Source organism: Apodemus sylvaticus, chromosome 5 (genome assembly GCF_947179515.1).
Source record: "Apodemus sylvaticus chromosome 5, mApoSyl1.1, whole genome shotgun sequence".
NCBI lineage: Eukaryota > Metazoa > Chordata > Mammalia > Rodentia > Muridae > Apodemus > Apodemus sylvaticus.
The window spans coordinates 58277006-58299309 of NC_067476.1; the positions used below are offsets into that span (position 1 = coordinate 58277006).

Sequence of the window (22304 nt, forward strand, 5' to 3'; positions counted from 1 at the left end):
TCCTATGAAAATGATTCTTTATTGCATATATAAGACAGGGATCAAGTAATACTGAAGAACAGAGTCCTCCTGTGCCCTAATTTGTTCCCAGGCAACCACCTACAGGTTCTGTGTATGCACCACGCACAGAGATGATTATCCAATGCACTATCCACAGAGAATGCAATCTACTAGGACACAGAACAAAGAACCCCAGGAGCCCTAAACCTTGGTTTAGAATAAAATTACAAAAACTTATCTTAATATGAGTATTTATCATTTTATTGTTTCAATTCACAAAACCTATTAACCTCCTTAAACATTTTAATAATCAATATGTACTTCCTAATAGAAAAAAAAGGCATTGACATACTGTTTGGCTCTCAGCAAACTCCATTTTCAGCAACTTGTGTGCACATTCTTCAAAATCTAAACTATGGAGACAAGATAGTCACAATAAATAAATTATAGTGCTCTTTACCTGTCATAGTATTACTGGATGATATATATATATATATATATTATTCCAGCACACAGAGAATAGCCCTTAACTCTACAAATGACAAAAAGTATAAGACTGTGCCAGCGTGAGAAACCATAAACGTTGCGATGTAGAAGCCAGATGAAAAGAACATACACAATATAATCTTTGTGTTCCAGACAGGTAAACCCATGGGTAGAAAGAGGCTGAAAGGACAAAAATAATTGCTAATAGAAACAGAATTCATTCTGGAGTGTCAAAAATATTTTGGCAATGTTTGAACAACTTTGCTCATACTCTACAACAGTTAACTGCAGATAAGAAAGCATACATTTTGCAGTGTGTGTGTGTGTGTGTATACACACACACTTATATACACAAACATATATATCCACAAATATATACACACATATATTCTTTCTTTTAAAGCCTATGATTCTGAAGTTGCATTAGCTATAAATACTACAGGAATTACCACTGCTGAGTATTTTAGGCATTTTAAGTGGCCGAACAAAATTATTTCCTGTTTTAAAACAATAAGGGTTATAAAGATGCATTCCTGAATTATTATCTTCTTGATGAGATAGTTGCACTGGGAGGGGCTGATAACGTGGCTGATAATGTGCGCATAGGCAGGATAACAAAAAGTTAAACACAAAAGGGGAGGGGCAGGACTGGGTGTGGGAGGTGACGGGCAAGAGGTACAGAGGGTCAGGAAATTGAACAGAGGTGTGTAGCAATGGGGGATGGGGAGCTAGGTGTAACTATCAGAAAATCCCAGATGCCAGAAAAGCAAGAGGCTCCCAGGACCCAATGGGGATGACATTGACTGAAATACCCAACAAAGCAGAGAGAGAACTGTAGAGATCGTATCCAGAGGTAGGGCATGGACCCTGGTTAAAGGATGGGGCCATCCCTTCACAAAATTTTAACCCAGAATTGCTCCTGTCTAAAGGAAATACAGGGACAAAGAGTGGAGCAGAGACTGAAGGAAAGGCCATCCAGAGACTGTCCCACCTGGGGAATCAATCCCATATGCAGCCACCAAACAAAACATCTTTCTAATCAGTATTCTCCTATCTAGCACCCTTTTATTCAAAGTTTTCAGACAATAACAACAAGATGACTCCTACTTATGACTCTTTTGCTATGACATCATCATGCTCAATGGAAACCCACAGAACCTACCAACAACCAAAACTGAGAAAACAGCCCTCCTCCTGTGCGAAATGTAAACAAATGCCCAGGAAATCAATAGGCTGATTCATATGCAAAATAAGAGATGGATTAAGCATCTACAGATCTTGTGCATTTCTCTTTAAATCAAACACACAGGCTTCAAAGGAAAGAGATTTATCTTCATGGTATCCTGGTATTTCTCAATTCTACTCCAAGGTCTTTAAAACCTCCAAAGTGTAACTCCCCACTCATCTCTATCCACCTGCATCTGCACAGCAGCCAGGCTTCTCAACTGAGAACCAGGATTCAAAACCACATCAAAAAAAGAAACAGAAAACTGTCATTAACATCCGAATACTGTGATAGCTAGTAATACAGAGCAGGTTGTTTTTAAGGTTTAACTACAGGAAATGACCCACTAAAAAGAAAACAGCATCTATTCCTAACACAATTAGGACATTTAAGTAAGTAAAAATACATTACTTTCTAAGAACAGAACAGATGTTCTGGGACCTCTGAGCTTGGTACAGGACAGGGAGAAGCAAGCACTTTGCGAATGTTGAAATGATGTCTAATTTTCTGTATTCAGACTCTTAGCAGTATCACTGATCCAGCTTACCCATCTCTTACCCAAAATAAAAATAAAAGATCAACTGAACTATAGAATCTTACCTTGACTGAATGGCAAGATATATTGTACGGCGAAACGAGACAAGGTTGATTTCTGTTTTGTCATGAATAGTTACTTTTTGTCCTGAAATAAATTAAACATAACAACTATAAAAATACAAGTTTATTCTATGATCAAATTCAATAATTACAATGTTGTTTATAAATCAGTATCTGTAGGATTAATAGAGTCACCTTCTAGGTCTTCTGCCATATCATTTTGTTGGATCAGAGCCTATAACATTTGTCTCTATATTACAAACTTATTTAGACACCATAGAAGGTACTGTTTGATGCTGATGCTTCATAGAATATTATTTCTAGAGTTATAAGCAATGCTGATTAAGTAGATGACCTGGACAGGGTGAAATTCAGTTTAATAGAACAATGGGTTTTGGCAGGTTGGCTCTGCCCAATGTGTGTATGTGTCAAAATCTGCTAATTGATATAAGAAAAACTTTTCTTATACATAATTATTAGTATTTTAATATAAAACAAAGAAATTCTAAAGGGAAATATAATATATAGAGATTTAGGTGACTTATTAAAGATGACAGGCTTCAAACAAAAGAGTGGAGAAATCCAAGCTATTTTTTTCTTTTTTATAAAATGCTACAGAATGGGGCCTGGAGAGATGGCTCAGTAGTTATGAGCATCAACTGCTCTTCCAGAGGTCCTGAGTTCAATTCCCAGCAACCACATGGTGGTTCACAATGGGATCTGTAATGGGATCGGATGCCCTCTTCTGATCTGTGTCTGAAGCAACAGTGTACTCAATACATAAAATAAATAAATCCTAGAAAAAATTACAGAACAAAAATTTAACTGTAAGACATATATTACCCTAATATATTTATATTTTTAATATTTCCAGATGTGCAATTCATATAAGTAATGGCTGGCTTATATGGCTGCTGTACTACTGATATTCAACCAAAGAAAAGGTTGAGCTTGTTTTTCTATGAAGTGATGTAATCAGAACCAAAGCTGAAAAACACAAACCTATTTCTGTACAAATGTAGTTGTTGGCCTCCCTACTCTATTTTACCAAAATATCTAGTCATTCACATCTGTCACACACTTGCCAAGGTTACATAAATCACACACCGTCAACATGAATGTACCTTTAGAATTGAAGGTCTAAAATATCAAATTAAAATTATGTTGTTAGGAAAAACTGAATGTCCTTGTTTAATACTTTAGGGACTGGTGTCCTGTTGTGGGGGACAGTCTTCTGTCAGAGAAGGTGCTGGAAAGTATCCCTTGTCTTCTCCCATTAAACACCAGGGCATCCTTCACAATCTTTCTCAGTGAACAGAGGAGAAAGCCATTCTAGAGTAGTACATCAGAATTCACTTCAGCCTAGAGTGTTTACAAAGCCATCCTTACCTCCTTCCTCCTCCTCTCCTTCTTCTTCCTCCTCCTCCTCCTCATCATCATCTTCACTACTTCCAGCTTCTTGGTCTGTGTTTGAATCACTGTCTCCTTCATCAAGAATTTCTATAAATCAAAGTAAATTTAAGAAGAAAAAAAAATTAATGAGCTAGATACATGGACCTCATTCTGAGAAATTAATCTCATTTCACTGAATCTAATTTTAACTGTTTACCTGCCAACAAACAATCACACAGGCCTCAGGCTATGGCAAGGAAACAACAGAATGACCTGATGTTAACAAGTTGTGTCATTCTTTGCTAGCTAGGGCAGCTCATGGAAACAGGGAAGGAAAGAAGACAGAGAAGGCACATGAGGTTTGCGTGGGTAAGAGCACCAGGAAAAAGCGAGCTTACAGCTAGCACTTCAACGTTCAAATGCTATCTGCAGAGAGAGGGCCGTCTATGAGGACAGCTGAGGCCACAGGTGTGCAGCGTTAAGAGTGAGCGTGGGGTGATACAGGAAGGCCATCAGGATAATTCTGATTTCACTAGCTAAGTACAATGAAAAATTTAAATTTAAACATAATTTTTAAATTGCATATTATAGTCAATCATAAGTTTTTTCATGTGCAAAACTAAAATAAGTTTAAACTTCTTAAACAAAATTGGTAAAACCACCACTTTATTACTTCTTAAAAGGTTTATTTAGATCTAAATTAATGTACATGAAAGATCCCATAAGACCATCTACCACATCAATAGTGTAAATGACACAGGCCACAATTCTATGGCCCAGTGTTACTGTTAGCACTCACCGACACTGCACTTTCTCATTTATTATAATCACTGAAGGTTTAGTTCAAAGTTTTAACTCACTTTTAGAAACTTTTAATTTCTTGATATTTTATAGAGCAGTATAAACCAGGAGTCATACACTTTATGTTAGTGGAGGCTATCATGCTGCTGGATCACTCGTTTATTAAGACTGTAGAGCTACTATTTAGCCCTTATCTGACAAATTTTAAAATCATTTCTCAAAAATGCAACTCCAAGGAACACTCTAGTGTCTAGCTGATTATGCAACAGAGCACAGACTTTGAAAAGAAGAAACTATTTAGTATTCAAAAGTAGGAAGGCAGGCACTCCTGCTGTTTTCCCAAATGCTGAAAAACCTAATACACAAGTACACCTGGGTCACTCAGAGGTGCTAATTACCAAAGCTCTGCTCACTTCCTGCTGGGGTCATTTTTTATGCCAGTTCCAGGGGAACATTTTACTAAAGATGAAGGTCAAATGAACTGTCTGATAGTTTACAGCATCCTTTTCTCTCTCTTTTAAAATCAGCTTCCCAAGGCTGAGTCCTAGGCACTGGCAACTGGATTTCTCCAGCTGAATAAAACAGGGTTTCAGCGAAGAGTCTATGATTCCCTGGGGGAACCTGAACTGTCAGCTGGCCTATGAGGTCACACTACTTTCCTAATAATTCTAAGGTATTTTCTGCCCTCTCACTGAATTGCTATCTACAATAACAGACAAGAGCAATGGGGTTAAAATTACTGCAATCTAAGCACAAATCAAGACACCAAAATGGACCGGGAATCAATGCTGCTTTCTGCCACACTTGCAGAAGGAAAAAAAACCCATTTAAATTATAGATGCCCTAGATGAAGATGCAAAATAGAAGTTTTATTACATCTCATACTTGAACAGCAATGTAGCACTTATAGAGGGATGGACAGTGTAGTGGTTCCCTAAAGGACAAAGCTAGGAAAACTGCCTGAGTTTAAGATAAAGTAACAACCTTTTTACTTTTATTTGAAAAAAACATGGCCAATGTCATCCATACACTTTGTTAGTATTCTGCAAGCATTTTCAAGTGCAACAAAATGACACTCTCAATTTAAAAACAACAACAAACAGTGTTTGTCACCATGATACAACTTAAGCTTGTAAGAGTAAATCTAATTTTTACAAAGTATGTATTTATCCTTCAATAGCTTCCCAACACTGGGACAAACTCTTCTGGAGAGACAGGTAGCAACATTAACAACTGTGTCCTAACACATTAACTTGATTTTGAGAATGTTCATGTTAGCACAAGCGCACACAAATCAACAACAACATCATCATCATCATCATCATCATCATCATCATCATCATCATCATCATCATCATATCATCATGAAGCAAGGATGTTCCAAATGACTAACATGTTGCAAAATGAGTCATGGCTTAACGATCTATTGGAAATGACACATATTACCAAAGATTTTAACATTTAGCTTAGTATGAAAATTCACTGATGCCATTTAAGATTTCAAATGAAATCAAATTTTAAGAAACCACTACGAGTTATACACTGCCACTGTATCAAGGAGAAATAACACACTTACCTGCAAAGGCTATCACAATAGCCTAAATGAACCAGAGAATGAGGTGAAGCAGACACCACAGAAGGATAGACTACTCATCTCCTGCAGGCCAGGCACTGCATACTACATAAAATATGTCACCTTCTCATTAAGTTCCTTTGCTTAAATACTATTTTCATAAAAATGTTGCTTGTGTTAATATATACCATTATTAATATAATGGTATATATTTGTTTTATTAGTTTTAAATGAGTTAATATGTAAACATTCAAGCACCAACAGATTTATATATATATTTATATATAAATATATAAATATATAAATATATATATGTATGTGTGTGTGTGTATATATATATATATATATACATACATACAGAGTCTAATTTTAAGGAGTATTAAGGGATCTCAAAACCACAGAACTTGTTAACTTATAATAAATAAGCATAATCCCTGTCCTGGGCAACTGCTTAGATCCTAATGAGTTCCCAACAGAAATCCCAACAGGCAGCCTGGGGGGGCACGGCGCCAGGCAGGGCGGCTGTAGGCAAGGAAGCCCCACAGCAGAGAAAGAAGAACGGGCTGAAGGAACGGAAGTCCAAGCGCAAAGTGCCAGCTCTGTGGCAACTCAAAGCTTTTAAGAATGTGAATCAAAGAGAAACCTGTCTGTGCTATCAGAATTTTAGCGCACTGTAGAGAAAGGGCTTCTGGGAGGAAGCCTTCTAACTATAACTGAAGCAGAAAATGGAATGGTGGATGGAACTCAACGACTCTGTGCAGCCGCTGGCAGAGGAGTAAGCTGTTCTTAGGTAAACTCACAACCCAGAGTGAGCAAAGCCATGACCCATCCGAGCATACCTGGACAAGATCACCAGAGAGATCCCTACGCCTGGGAAGACACTACTACAGCTGCCACTGTCAGAACACCTTCCTGCAGCAATACAAAGCACTTATTCTTCCTCTACTAACCTGACTTTTCTATCAAACATAATCTGTTCCAGATCATCTGGCTAGTATGTGTGGCTCAAGGCAACACAGCAAGTTTGCCCCAAGTTACAGCCTACAGCGCGCCACTGACATCCAAATACTAACCAGCTCAGCAGCAATACAGTAAACCCTTCCAATAGAGACCAGCGCTCAGTTGTGTATCAGCTGTGTGGCCCTGGCTGTAGGTATAGAAAGAAAGCCTAATAAAAGCTCCTGGTCATCTACGAGTGCTCCCCAAGACGTGAGAAATGCAAAGGAAAGCAAGGGGGCAGAGAACTGGTAGTCAGTGGCTATTAATATTCCTTTCAATCTAATGCATCTGCATTATTTCTACTGATCCAAGCTATTTGTCAAATCTTACATACCTTTTTTAATTGCCTTGTACTTCTCTTCATTCTCCATAAAATTAGGATCCATCTTGAATACATCTTAAAAAAATAAATAGAAAGTTAGGTGTTCATTTCCTGCATTCACGTGTTGGTATCCCACTACGGCTTCCCACACCCTAGGCTTACTAAGAACGTCTTCTGGATTGTAGTCATCCTCCAAGGGGAGCATATGTGTAAACTGATCGTCCTCTTCCACTAAATCCAGTCCTTCCAGAATAACAGGGTGGTCCTTGAATCCATCCTTCCGCACAGCAAACATCACCTCAATCATGTACTGTACTCTTTTATCGATCTCAGACTCGTGTAGAATGTTTCGAAGGCGTTCAAAAATTGCTGAAATTTTTAAAAAAGGAAAAGTCAATAAAAAACATCACTCTAACACTAGAATAATAATTAGTAAGAATACACAGCCAGGCATGATGGTACACGCCTTTATTCCCAGCACGCAGTGGACAGAAGCAGGCAGATCTCTATGAGGCCAGCCTGTTCTACAGAGAAACCCCATGGGGGACGGAAAAGAACATATAAACCAAGAATACAGACTTACCATTGATTCCCCTTGGTGACACCTGGGTTAATTTGAGCCCACACTCCTTGAGGAAGCCTATAGCTACTTCAACACTGTCATCTGTTGGTCTCTCTAGCAGCAGAGTGAGCATCTCCAGGCACAGAACCTCATGTGCCTTAACAGAATGCAGACACAGGGAAGATACAAAATGGTTTCATATTATTAACCTGCTACTGACAAACTTCTAAACACAATTAGTGTTCTACAATGATCATAATGCACATATTGTTTTTCTATAAATATCATCTTATAAATATTAAATTTATAGATAATTTAATTCATTATACCGAACAGAAAGAAGTATCTAGTTTATGTCTACAAGTAGACTCATTTTAATTTCTGTGTAAGAAGAGGAAGTCGGATCCCTTGGGACTGAAGTTACAGATGGTTGTGAGTCCTCTGAAAGAGCCAGCACTCTAACTGAGCCATCTCCCAAGCTCCAGTTCTTTATTTGATATCCTTTACATAATAGCAACTTTTTATATCTGCTCTGCAATTCAATTTACTATGTAATTCTACTAAATAGCAAATAGTCCTAAAGTTATACAAAAATTATACCAGAAACTATTTTAAAGATTACTGATGCTGAATTCTGAATATTTCCTTTTTATTTACTTATTTCATTTTTTGATGGCAGTACTAGGAAGTGGCCCAGCGCCTCATGCATGCCAGTAAAGCACATTACCACTGAGCTAGTTCCAGCCTATTTCCTTTTCATAGATCAAACTATTTACTGGTCCATATTTTAAAATTAACACTTATAAAAACTGCCCTGTAGAGTGAGAACATTTTCCTAAGAGGGCTGAGAGGATGGACCGCGGGCTCACTGTGTCATCCACAGACCTTCATACTGTAATGTCACACATGGGGGTCTCTGATAATGAACACTTCATACTGTAATGTCACACATGGGGGTCTCTGACAATGAACAGTTCCATTTTCAGGGCCGAGGAGAAGGCAGCACACTCCACAGAACAGTGGATGCATACAAAATTAAAATCAAAATGACATTATATGCACTCAAAATAGATTGAAATTACTCAACCTACTGTATTTCACAAGTATGTATCTATAGGCAAATTATATGATGGTCTCAGGAACATGTAGTATAAAGAACACGACGATGAAATAAAGCTACATGGATTTTAAAAATGCCAATTATTTAACCTCTATTTCATAAGGTGGCCCTAAATATAAAAATTCATTAAGATGAATTTTTCTTTATGTCAAATTTTTTAACAGTGATTACCATTTTCAATTAAGTTTAATGTAGCTTCTGTTGAATGTACACATAATCAGGGCTCAGCAAAACCTAACAAAATTATGTAAAAGTCAATCTATCTACCTCAACTTTTTATCTCTAAAAATTAATAAAATGGAACCATTATAAATTTCCCTATATGCTCTATTTAGGGAATGCACGGGTAACTTTGAATGAGTGAACAGGGCTGGGGACACAGCTGAGCTGGTAATTGGGCTGAGGACACAGCTGAGCTGTTAACAGGGCTGGGGACACAGCTGAGTCAGCAGAATGGTCGCCCAGCATGCAGGAAGCTCTGGGATCGACCCTCCGATCTGCAACACTACATAAACTGCACATAGTGGCGCATGGCTACAATCCACTTAGAACGCTGTGGAGGCAGGAGGATCAGAATCTCAAGGTCATCCTTGATGTCCTGGTGAGCTTTTAGCCACCCTGGAGATAAGGAAGGGAGGGAGGAGGAAAGGGAGGGAGGGAGGAAGACCTAAACAAGCAAACCCCATTTTGCTGGTGAGATAAGGGGTAAGGGATGAGCTGCAGTGGGCCCAGAACAATGTGTTTACTCATTGTTCAGCTGGCTCATGTTAGGCCGAGCACTGCAGTGGTGCCATGCAACAGGGCGTGTACCCACGGAGAAGTCGATACAACATTTAATAAGCAACAAAAAAAAAATGAACAAGTCAATCAACAAAACACTAAAAGATGTGCATGACTACTGATGTGCTAGTTATCACCGTTTAATCATTTATTTTTTATTTCATGTGTATTGATATTTTCCTGTTTGTACATCTGTGTAAGGGATGTACACATCTGGGTTGGATCCCTTGGCATTGGAGTTACAGAAAGTTGTGAGCTGCCATGTAGGTGCTGGGATCTGAACTCAGGTCCTCTGAAAGAGCAGCCAGTGCTCCTAAGTGGCTCAGTGAGCACATACAGTATTGGGCTGCATCAGTCTAACAAAATAACTTATAACACAGATTTTCTCTAGACAAGAATATTAGGTGCATTTAAAACACAAGTGAAATCTCATCCAATACGTTCAAACAGTGACAAAGGGAAATGGCATCAAGACCATGGTCTTAGGCACTGAGTTTGATGAGGCTTTAAGGATAATTACTTACCACATTTTGGTTAATAAGATGTGCCACAAATTTTGAAGCAGTCAAGCAAAGTTGCTGAAAAATCAAAGTAAAGACAGTTAACCCATCAACTATCATCAGTTTTCCTGTATCAACAAAATCTACAGTGGATTACCATGCTCTTTCTTTAAAAGGGAACATAAGGAATCATTTTCATCCAGGAATAGTGACATGAAGTAGCTATGAAAGCTGAAAATACACAGGCAGTCATCATCTTAGTGGCCAGAGGATATTTAGCAGACTGAGCAGGTTACATGTGAAGTCAGCATGCTTACTTCTACTGATGCTGGCTTACTAGAATAACCTCATGCGACAGGCTACTTACAAGCCACCCATACACACCTTATCATTCCTTCGATAGCCTTTCCGAAAATTAAGAATTAATCTCTTAAGGATCAGTTCTCCGATCTGTGGGAATTTTGAGTTGATGATTGCCACCAAAGCTGCATAAACATGAGTGAAGATTGGAGATGCACTTTGGGCTTGCAGAACAGATCTGGACAGCAATCCTCTGTTCAAAACAGCAAAAGTCAACAGTCAAACAAGCAACTTAGAAAAACATGTAAAAGCAAAAAACCTATTTTCTAATCATGAATAGTAAAAGCCCATTCAGTCTTTACTACATTTCCTAGGAAAAGAGTTCATCTTGGTAATCAATTTTTAAAAATTATTTTATGAAAATAAAATTGGTTATTTTTGTAAAATAAAATGAAGATAATTTTTTTCAAAAATTTCTGTCTAAATAAACTTACTTTTCTATTCACATTTCATCTAATCACACTTAAAGGATCAGGGCAGGAAAAAACATGATCAAAATACACTGTACAAAAAAATTTTAAATAAACTAAAATAAAAAAATTGTGGCATAAATACAAAGTAGCTTGACAAGTATGAATTTACACAGCAGCATAAAGTTCCTGCCATGGGGCCATCACTTATGCACAATGACAGCGCTGGGACACAGCTCTGAGCTGTCTCCTTCTGTTGGTGCAGGTTTAGAGGACAAAGAAGGACATTGGGTACCTAGGATGAAGTGACAGACAACACAATGGTGGAAGCACCGTGAGCACTCGCTCACTCTTAAAGTGCATGTGTAGAGAGAGAGATGTACAGCAAGCTACACTATTCCAAACAATACAAAGACAATTCCTGAGCTGCAAGAAGAGAGAAGAAGGTGAACTTAGATTAAGATGGAAGCCAGCCAGGCCTCTCTCTGTCCACGCCTGCCTGGCCTGCATTTCAGGTGAAGGGACAGAACTCCGCCATCTTCAAGGACAGTGGGAGGCTCTGGCCAACCACACGCTTCCCTCAGCTTAGTCCTGTTTTTTTCAATGATTACAATCAAGGTAATGTGAAATCACACAAGAAGACAGCACTCAGATTTAAGATATTTGTGAATGTTTATTTGAAATGCGGAGGCTATTAAATAACTTAAACCATATTGTTCAAGGTTAATAAACCAGTGCTTTTTGAGATTTGCTATCACTCCATATTTTTCAGACTTTTACTAAATCTCTCCAATAATTTAAATTCATGGGGCATAATAAGAGATATATGATATTTACTTCCATTTCTTTATTCTTTAAAACAAGAAAAAATCACTAGTTGCTTGAATTGAAATAAATAATGATTCCCTTAATTTTTCTTCAAATTTCTTGTTCATCTCCCCCAGCCATTCCTCCTTCTCACTCTGCTTTAACTAGAATGTGAACTGGGATAAAGGACACAATAACAAACCCAAAGGAAACACTATCTCAGCAGCAAGGTCAAAACTCTGCCTCCAGGATCAGGAACCAGCTATGTTGCTCGTTATACTACCCAAATTCAATGTAATACCCATCAAAGTTCTAGTGGTATTTTTCAGAAGATAAACGCTCTTAAAATTAATATAGAGCATAAAAAATACAAACAGCCAAAAAAAAAAAAAAAAAAAGAAAAAGAAAAAGTTACCTTTTACTTAATTTAAAACCTACTACTACACACAGCTACAATAGTCAAAACAGCATGGTACTGCCACAGAACTTAAAAGAAACCAAGAGAGAACAGAACAAAACACCTAGAGATAAACTCATACATTTTTATTTAATTGTATTTTGACATAAAGGCAGTGTGTTCCAAAGTGGCAGTAGAGTCATACATCAATGCGCAGAAGAATAAAAGCACCCTTTAATCTTATGCCGCACACACAAAGCAACCTACACTAGTTAATAAACACAATCTGTAGAACGTCTAGGAGGGAAGGAAGCTGTACAATATTTGCCTGGATTGATAAATTTTTAAATAGAACTCCCAAACACAAATAACCCAAGAAAACATATATGAGACTATATTAACTTCTGTACTGCTAGAAACCATCGATGAAGTCAATACAGAATCATCTCATCGATGAAGAGACAATACGGAATGGGAGAAAGGATCTGCAAGCTATCTATCTGGTAAGGAGCTAATATCCAACACATTTGCCAACAGCAAGGAAACGTACAACCCAGTTTGAAAATCGACCAAACATCTGAGCGGACATTTCGAGACAATACAGACAGGCCGCCACGAAGCATCACCTGTCAGAGGAACACAGAGTAAAGCCTCATGATTCATCATCTCATACTGGATACTGGTTGCCAGAAAAACCAAAGTGAGCGTTTCCGTGGAGGCAGAGAACAGACGTGGACTGTGGGTTGGAGAGCTCGGCAATGCAGCCAGCAGGGAGACACCAAGCCCCTGAGCTACACAGCACAGCCCTGCAGCACTGCCCACAATGGAGTGCCACACCAGTGACAGACAGTGGAATGTCGTGCACACAACGAGATGCCACTCAGCATTAAAGAAATCCTGACACTTGTGACAACACAGAACGTACATATCAAAGTGTCACATTGTTAATAAAGAATTTATAAAGATTCTATGTTAATTAAAAAAGTTGAAGTGGTTTGAAGTAGCATATTTTAATAATTATTATGCCCCATGGGTTTAAACTATTGGAGAAATTTAGCAAAAGTCTGTGTAAAACTATAGCGTGATAGCAAATCTCAAAAAGCATTGGTTTATTAACCTTAAACAATATGGTTTGTTATTTAACAGCCTACATTGTAAAAGAACTGCATTTCAAATAAACATTCACAAATACCTTTAAAATTAAGTAGCATAGCAAATCAATGCTTACTGTTCACAGAGACATTATGTTTCTTTAAAAAAAGTTACTATATAATATACAAGATAATGGCTACTTACCTCCCTCTGACAATGTTCTCTTGAAGGAGCTCTTGGATAATAATACTTATATTAGAGATGTTGACCTTGTTGATGAGACCATTGATGGATTTCTTCAGAGCCTCCCAGCTCATCCTCTGGTACGCTAAGCTAAAAATTATCAAAAGAAAGTAAAGTCACATGAGACCTTGGAACTGAGACTGTCTGCGCTGAGCATCTGAAAGACCTTCTGTTTATGCAGCTACCCTGGAGCTGTGTGGCTGAAAACTACATGCCTGTGCTGCTTCTAGCTTACATCTGGGCATCTCAGCCTCACTTGGTAATGCCCAAAGCCTTTCAAAGCTCTTTTAAAAAGAACCTATGATTTTTGTAATTACTTCTCTGTAGGAAAACAGAGCCTTTTCCTCTAAATATCTTTTGAAGTCTAGTGAAATTGGTAGGCTTCCTGAAATGCATATAATACAAAAGGTTACAATAGATCCTGAAATAAGTTGTCAAAGCAAGAGAAAGAACAGGCTTGATACAGTGTGCTCTGAACTTCTTCAGACAGAAAATAATTAAGAAATAATAAGATAGCCAAGTATCAATCTAAATTCCAAGTATCTGGGCCATATACTGTATTACACAGTAACATACTATTTGGGACTATATACTATAATTACACTTCTAAGAAAGAAATACTAAAATTTAGTTAGGGATTAATAAAAATAAGATGCATTTTTCCCAACCCAGATTCTTGAGCCTGAAATTTTATGTAGAGACCTACAGAGCTGGTGTAGAGAGAAGCCATGCAGAGAGAAGCCATGAGGTCACTGACAACCAGGCATGAGGTCACTGCTTAAAACGGCCATAAACAATGAGGATGAGAGGCAGACTGACAGACTGACTTGCAATTGACATTTTGTTGTTGCTTCAAAATTCTCGTCAATCAAACTCTTTGCCTCTAACTGTCCATACTCAGGAGCTGTCACTCTACAAGGAAAAACCTAGAGACTCCTCTTGCAGTTTCTCTGTACCTTCTGCCCATGCACAGGCCTCCACTGTGCGTGGATTTTCTCCTAACTGCTTAAATTTGCATATGTTGCTAACTCTCCCCTGCCTACTGTAATGAAGATGCAATAATTCAATTAGTAAGACTTTTCTTTCACAATTGAAAAAATGCTTTGCCCTGGATTGGGAAACCACTTCCCACTGACTCTTCTGTGCTGCCTTTGTGAACACAAGCCTAGGCGATGAAGCTGGCGCTGATGGCAGTCCTGTGTGACATGTTAAACATCACCCACAAGCTTTGATACACACACAGAGAAACACCAGTTCCCAACTGTAATCTCTAAGTCCATGGAAAAAAACGCCTGGCACCGTGCAGCACGCTGACAACAGAGATGAGACAGGTGCATCCTTGCGGCTTGCTGGCCCTCCAGCCTGACCCACTTGGCAAGTTTCAGACCAGAGACCCGGTCTCAAAAAGAAAAAGAAATAAAATTGGACAGTGCCTTCCAAACACAACTATAAGTATGCCAGTGACACAAATATGTAGGAGTGTATATGTGTGTATGAGCGCGCGCGCGCGCGCGCACACACACACACACACACACACACACACACAGAGAGAGAGAGAGAGAGAGAGAGAGAGAGAGAGAGAGAGAGAGAGAGAGAAACAGGAGAAAAGTTATGAGCTAATATCATAACAAGCAGTATACAGTTTCTGCAGTAAGAAAGACGAGGCCTATAATTTGTGGCCTCTATCACGGTAAACTAAGTACACTCTTAACAACCAAAGCTAATTACATTACTCTACTCCTTGTTCAATGAGGCTATCTTTGCTTTGGAGATGCAGTACATGAGTTACCTGTTTTTATCTGTAATCTGTTCCTGCATCATCCTGAGCTTTGCAGGAGGGATATATGCTCCCCCAGTGCGGGTGAGCAGTGGATCCAGCTCATCCTTCTTCTTCTTCGAGGCAGGCTCGTCCTGAGCAGAACTCTGGGTTACTCCCCGGTCTGGGCTTCTTCTTTCAGGAGACGGGGACTTCCGGGACCGTTTCCGATGATCTGAATCTCTATCTCTTTCTCTGCGTTTCTCTCGGTCCCGACTTCTATAAAATGGGATGGGGAGGTGGGGGAGAAAACATACAATCATTCTTACAACAAAGTGCATAGAGAATGAGTGAGACTGAGAGATGAAAGGTTCAGGATGGTGAAGCAATACTCAGGGCTAAGGCTCTAAGTCGGCGTTAGCGTGGATGCTGAGAGCTGGTGAGGGAGGACGACACTCCTTACCTAAGGGGACCACGTGCTGTAAAACTGAGCAGGGGCATCAAGACCAGATGACACCAGAAACAGTGAAGAATCTAGCATGGCAGCAGTAGCTGAAAATGAACTCAAAAAGCCAACCGATAGCTGTTAAAATGTTCACACTGGAGACAGCGGAAAACACTGTTTCTGAGTAGGCAAAAGTGTGGCTTAAAAATTAAGATAAAGTGGTTTGTGGTATATCTGGTAAGTTGTACAAAGAAATGAGTTCATTTTTATAATGCTACATTTAAATGTAAATGTATTATAAAAACCTAAGATTTGAAATTGTCACTTGAAAGAATTGCTGCTTTTATCATAAGTTTCAGGGGCCCCTGTTTAAGATGCTGTGGAAAGACCCATTTTCTAGTTACAGTTACTCTTTCCTTTAATATATGTGTTCATCTTTCCTTTAACACCTTTACATTTTCTCTAAAAATATAAGGAACTTATATTTTGCTCTTTCCTGAGGGAAGAGTTTGTTCACTTAACTTTTAGAAAATACACTATCCTGAAAATATTTCGAATATAACCCCACTAGTCAGCAGGAGGGTGGGTGCAAACTCCGGCTGCTCTGCATGCAGCGCACTCCCGGAGGGCAGCTCTGGCAGAAGTGGCCAGCGCTCCCTGAGCGCTGAGAGAAGCAGGAGAGGCCAGCTGACGAAGACACTTCCCTACGGGGGCCTGCTGTGCACATGTAATCCAGACAGAAACATTCATAAAATATTTTTCAACGATTCACTTTTTCAAAAAGTTCTATTTATGTATGTGAGTACACTTACATATATGAGTTAAGAGCAACCAGTGCTCCTAACTACTGAGCCATCCCTCCAGCCCTCAACTTTATACTAAAAGTAAAAGCTAGTCTCCTTGCATCACAGTATGACCAAGGGCCTCATGAGGCTTTACACACCTACACTGGACCAAAGGAGTAATACTGAAGTAACACAGACAGGGGTTGCAAAACCTGTGGGCTTTGGAGTCAAAATTAAAATCAAGATGTAGTATCAATTAACAACCAGAAAATTGTTGACTGGAGGAACAGAGTAGCCATGTTTTCGAAGACTCAAGTAAAAGTCATTTATTGGGGGTTGGGGGGACCTCCTACAAATTAGGAATTCATTCTCAGTATTCCCCTGCCATACTACAGAAAAGATGACTATCTGACAACAGACACTTTCCCTTCAGTGTAGCTCCTAAGGAAAATCACAGACTGCAATCCATGCTGCAGTACAACAAGGGACATCACCTTGGTGGAGGTCAGACAGAGCCAGGCTTGACACTGTATGCTTCAGAAACACAAATTACTAAGCATTTTTAGACCCAAGTTTCTTCAGTCATGAAACGGGCAGCATCTGCTGCTATATTTATCTGTTGTCATCAGAGTTAATTCACATGAAGCCCTTACTAGAAGCCTGGCCCCTAATAGCATGCAATCAGCAATAGCTGTCTGCTTTAATCTATGTTTTCATTTTACAAAGTACAGACAATGTGGGCTGGGGATGTAGCCTACTCAGCAGAGTAATCCTACCACAGACAAAGCCCAGGTTAGATCCCCAGCACCACACACAGGGCATGACAGTGCATGCTGTAATCCAGAGCTCAGAAGGGAGAGGTTGGAGAATCAGAAGTTCAAGGTCATTCTCCGCCTTTTCAGTACAAGATCAGCCCAGGATGTGTTAGACCCAGTCTCCAAGAGAAAGCGAATCAAGAACTATGTAAACTTTTCTGCAGTTAAGACTCCAACACTTACCGTGATTCCATGCTGTCATCGTAAGAGTGTCCTCGTCTAGATCGCTCATAGTCTGACCGGCTGTAGTCAGAGTAATCTCGATCCCGGGGGGAACGCTCGTGTTCTGTATATCTAAAACAGAAGAAAACCCAAGTTGTACTTTGAAAAAACAACTCTGTTATACTTGTAAAGTGCAGTATCAGTGATGCCCAGTGGCTCTACAACTGTACCACATCTTAATTTTAACTCCAGTCTGAATTACAAAAGCTTCCAGCATGGGCACAGCAAAACAACTCCTGGAATTAACCAAATTTACTCATCCTGATTCACATGCCCTTAGTAAAGGAATAAATCTAGAAATTAAACATGATGGGCAGAAAAAGGCTTTTTAAAGTCCTTGTAGCTAGCTATACTGAGCAAATGAGAGCGTGATCAGTATGTAACACCACCCTAAACATTATAATCATTAAATACTATTCTGAAAACTGCAGTGCTGAAAACATTGAACAAACAAGAATGGATCCCATTAATCTATTGTTTGACGCTTAAAACTCAATAAAATCAGAGAACATTAATGAAGTTTTATATAACCTACATGGTACTATAATTTGTGTTTCATATACAATTACTTTGCCCTTGTGTATGTCTGGGATTGGGATAAAGTAGGTGACTGCTAAGGATGGTAGTGGTCACAGACCAAGGTCCTAAAGCAAAGATCCTGGGAGACACCTGGCAGGGAGTAAGAGGACTACAGTGCACAAGGCATAGGGTGGCTCCCCTTAGGATTATATTAGTGACCCTCACAAGAGTAAATGATACGGCTGTAGTACTGGGACTATTTCTAAGTTCTTATTTCAATATAATTATGCTACAATATAAATAAAATTTTAATATAAAAGGTTGTGTGAATATATAAGCAAAAGCAGTACTTCAATGTCCACCCCAAAATTAAGAATCAAAGAATCTGGCTGGTGGCACAGGACATTAATCCCAGCATTCAGGAGGCAGAGGCAGGCAGGTCTCTGTCTTCAAGTCCAGCCTAATCTACAGAGTAAGTTCCAGAACAGCCAGGGTTACAACACAGAGGAACTCTGCCTCGAAAATGAAAACAAAAATAAATAACAATAACAAAAAAAAGCCAAAAAACAAAACCAAAACAAAAAGCATACAATTTGATGGACATGCGAAATTCAGAGAGGACAGGTACCTGTCTTCTGGGGAGGAGCTCCTCCGGTGGTATGAACTGTGGCTCTCCCTTCTGTCGTGACCAGAGGACTGCTACCAAAGAGGGTAAGAAAAGAGGAGGAATGGTTCAAGACTGGTTATGCTAAAATATATACACATGAGATATATCTAAGCACATTAACAGTACTTTACAAATTACTTACAATTTTTCTTTGTGACCTAGACAGGCCCACTAAATTAGATCAGGCCCTGCCCCCCCCCCCCACACACACACACAGATTTCACCAAGAAACAAAATAGGGGGCTGATGAATAAAGGCATAGAAATGTTAATCACGCATGCCTAACACCTGACACCTGAGTTCAATTCTTAGGAGCACCCATCTGCAGTTCTGCACTCCTATGCTCTGGGGGAGGTGGAGACTTAAGTGGCCAGAAGTCCCTACAAGCTGCACAGTGGCAGAATCAACAAGAGACCCTGCCTCAAAACAGGAGGCCCCTTGCTTCCTCCCTCTCCCTCCAACACAACCAACGGAGTCTTAACACAGACACAATGAAGCAGGATTGTTTAGTACGTACAATACAGGCTTTTATCAAACTTTAGCCCAAAACCTTAACCCCAGCACTGAAGTTAGAACCCACTGCAGATACCTGCTCAGCTTGCCTGAGGGCTCCATACCCCAGAAACTTCCCACACCCCAAAACATTCTAAGTCAAATATACACAAGATCTACCAAATTCAACAGTCAATATTAACTATGGTTATTTGCTGATTATTTATCATGAGCTACAATTTTCCCTGTGTAGTCATTCAGAGGGAGAGAAAATACAAGAAAACAGAGGAACTGAAGATCTTCACACTAGGAATTAGTTGTTTACTGTAGAGACTGTATACAGATTTGTGTATTAACCATCTTAGCCCATGTATGTGAGAGAAAGAAAGTCAGACACAGGGGAGACAGATAACGTTACAATTATCCTATCCACATTTTCTTTTATAAGAGAGGCAATTATTTTGACTACATTAGGAAGACAGCCTCAATTCTGTGCTAATGATTTTTAACACATCTCCGCAACAGCTGCTGTGAACAAGAGGGAGAAGCCAAAACCACAGAAGTCGTGAATCAGAATGATTATGTAAATACAATCAAGTAACAAATGACTGGCACATTGCGGTAATGGTAACCGGAGATCTTCACAGGAAACAATCTTTGTGGCCCACAGCTCTCAATGGTGCTGATTTGCATGCAGTTCGGGTGGGGACCGAAGGTCACTAAATTAAAAAATATTTGTAGGTATAACCCAAGTATTAAGAATTATGAATTTCCCTTGTCACAGTTTCATATTAAATCAACACAACTTACTTAAGAAAGTAATACAGTCAAAATTACTTTAAAAATTTCTCCGAATTTGTTAGCAAAATAAAATCAGGTGACACTGTTTAGTCCCTCAGTGTAATGACTTATGAGAGCAGACTGGAGAGGTGTGTGGAGCAGGGCCTGAGTCCAGAGAAGTCCCTGGGGAGGCGAGAGAGAATGGCTCCTGCCACTCTAGTGAATTGCTAATGGCTAACTCAAGTGAAAGATGAAGGCAGACTGAATACAACTGGCCACTGAGTCTAAAGGACATGCCAACTAAAGCCACCTATTTCTTGCTTGATGTAGAGACCCATAAGGACCACAAGAGAGACCCACTGAAAAAAGCCACAGGAAGTGTATGGTAAGGGTTACACATTTCTCTCCCTTTAGAGGTATCGGTCTAAAGATGAATGCTTGCCAAAGGCTCAAAGACAGTTCTCACAAGTCTCCTTTCTCCTGCTGACGCCAGCTTTGACCATGCTATGTACTACCTAACTGTGCCCTCGATAAATTAACTGTAGACTAATGAACACAAATTCAAAAGCAGCAGATTTCAGACCAATGTAGGAAAACCTCTACTGAGAGAGTTAGTGTGCCCCTGCCAATAGAAACAAGTTACAGGAGGCTGGGTGTCTACTGAGCACACAGGCCGGAGGCTCTCACACCCTGGAGAGTGGAAAAAAGACAGAGAAACAGCTTTGACAGCACATGCTATGTACAGTCCAAGGAGCTCAGTCGACGTTTCTCTTCAAAAAAATGTAGGGGTACAGAGCTAGTGGAACTGTTGAAGGACATGTGCATATATTTGTAATTAAATAAAAATGTATCTTTCCGTTCACTGACTCCATGGCCCAGTAAACAATACACTGGCTTATCAACCTCACAAAAGAAAGAAGCTCAAGGGTTGGCTGACTCAGGCAGACCTCTGAAAGCCCATGAATTTACTGTTCCTTGTTATGGCTCTGACCTCACATAATAAAACTCTCCTCAACATCTGCTGCAGTCACACTGGACTCTATGCACTTCCTGTTCCCACTTTCTGATGCATTCTCCCCTCTGGATATCTACACAGTTAACTCTCTCGCTTCTAAGAAGTCTCTCCTCACATGACTGACTACCTTCTGTCACAACAGGCCCTGTACTAGTTAGTCCCCCATACTCTATTTCTTTCTCACAGCTCAAGCTTACAGGTAACATTTTAATATGCTAGATGGCTTATTTATTATCAAGTTTATGACTTACTTTCTCTTTCCTCATACCAGAAATTAAATACAATGATAAAGAAATTTTGTACCATTACTTTGTAAAAAAGTACTTAGAAGTCACTGCAGCATATAATTCACTCTTCGTTTGTGGAATAAACAAACATCTAAAGTAAAGTTTAACACAAAAGCCCACTTCCATATGTGAAGTGACTGGACAAGCATGAAACAGTCTAGACTGACTGAAGGACTATGCCTGCCATATCACTCAGGGAAGCACACTCCATGAGAACACTGTTGTCACTGCTAACACTGTTTGTTATTCCTTTGTTCACGTGTACTCATAAATGATTCATGCAGAATCTCATGTATGCAATTATATATACCCAATGTGCTGGCCAGTCTTATGTCAACTTGATACACAAACTAGAGTTATATGAAAGGAAGAACCTCAACTGAGAAGATGCCTCCATCGTACCACCTGGCATACGGCATTTTCTTAGTGATTGATGGGGGAGGCCCAGCCCACTGGGGTGGTGCCATCCCAGGGCTGGTGGTCCTGGGTTCTATAAGAAAGCAGGTGGAGCCAGCCAGTAAGCAGCATCCCTGCACGGCCTCTGTATCAGCTCCTGCCTCCAGGTTCCTGCCCTGTGTGAGCTCCTGTCCTGACTTGCTTTGATGATGACCAGTGCTGGCACCCACAAGTACACACTTGTACGTATGTACACACGTACACACGTACACATACACACACACACACACACACACACACACACACACACACGTACAAACAGAGAGGATATCCAGTATGCTTTCTGCTTTCTCAACTGTCCCTTTCTCAATATTATTCCTGCCTGGACCACTTTGTTTGAAATTGTGTTGCGGTGTCAGAGTATGCATGACGCCCTTCCACTGTCTGACTGGACTGTTC

General features: G+C 39.6%; 1 protein-coding gene across 2 annotated transcripts in view; it reads right to left on the reverse strand.

The window, feature by feature from the left end:
- Positions 1 to 22304, reverse strand: part of Cwc22 (CWC22 spliceosome associated protein homolog) — a 45023-nt gene that overhangs the window by 13011 nt on the left and 9708 nt on the right. Inside the window, exons 3-14 of one of the 2 annotated variants that reach the window (XM_052182779.1) lie at positions 18837 to 18904; positions 17651 to 17761; positions 15456 to 15701; positions 13628 to 13756; positions 10742 to 10910; positions 10382 to 10435; positions 7979 to 8114; positions 7558 to 7764; positions 7408 to 7470; positions 3698 to 3808; positions 2312 to 2393; positions 353 to 413 (exon numbers count right to left, since the gene is read on the reverse strand). In XM_052182779.1, coding sequence (XP_052038739.1) covers positions 353 to 413; positions 2312 to 2393; positions 3698 to 3808; positions 7408 to 7470; positions 7558 to 7764; positions 7979 to 8114; positions 10382 to 10435; positions 10742 to 10910; positions 13628 to 13756; positions 15456 to 15701; positions 17651 to 17761; positions 18837 to 18904 — 1437 coding nt within the window. Of the gene's footprint in view, positions 1 to 352; positions 414 to 2311; positions 2394 to 3697; positions 3809 to 7407; positions 7471 to 7557; positions 7765 to 7978; positions 8115 to 10381; positions 10436 to 10741; positions 10911 to 13627; positions 13757 to 15455; positions 15702 to 17650; positions 17762 to 18836; positions 18908 to 22304 lie in introns of both variants that reach the window. The other variant, XM_052182777.1, reaches the window with a different exon arrangement.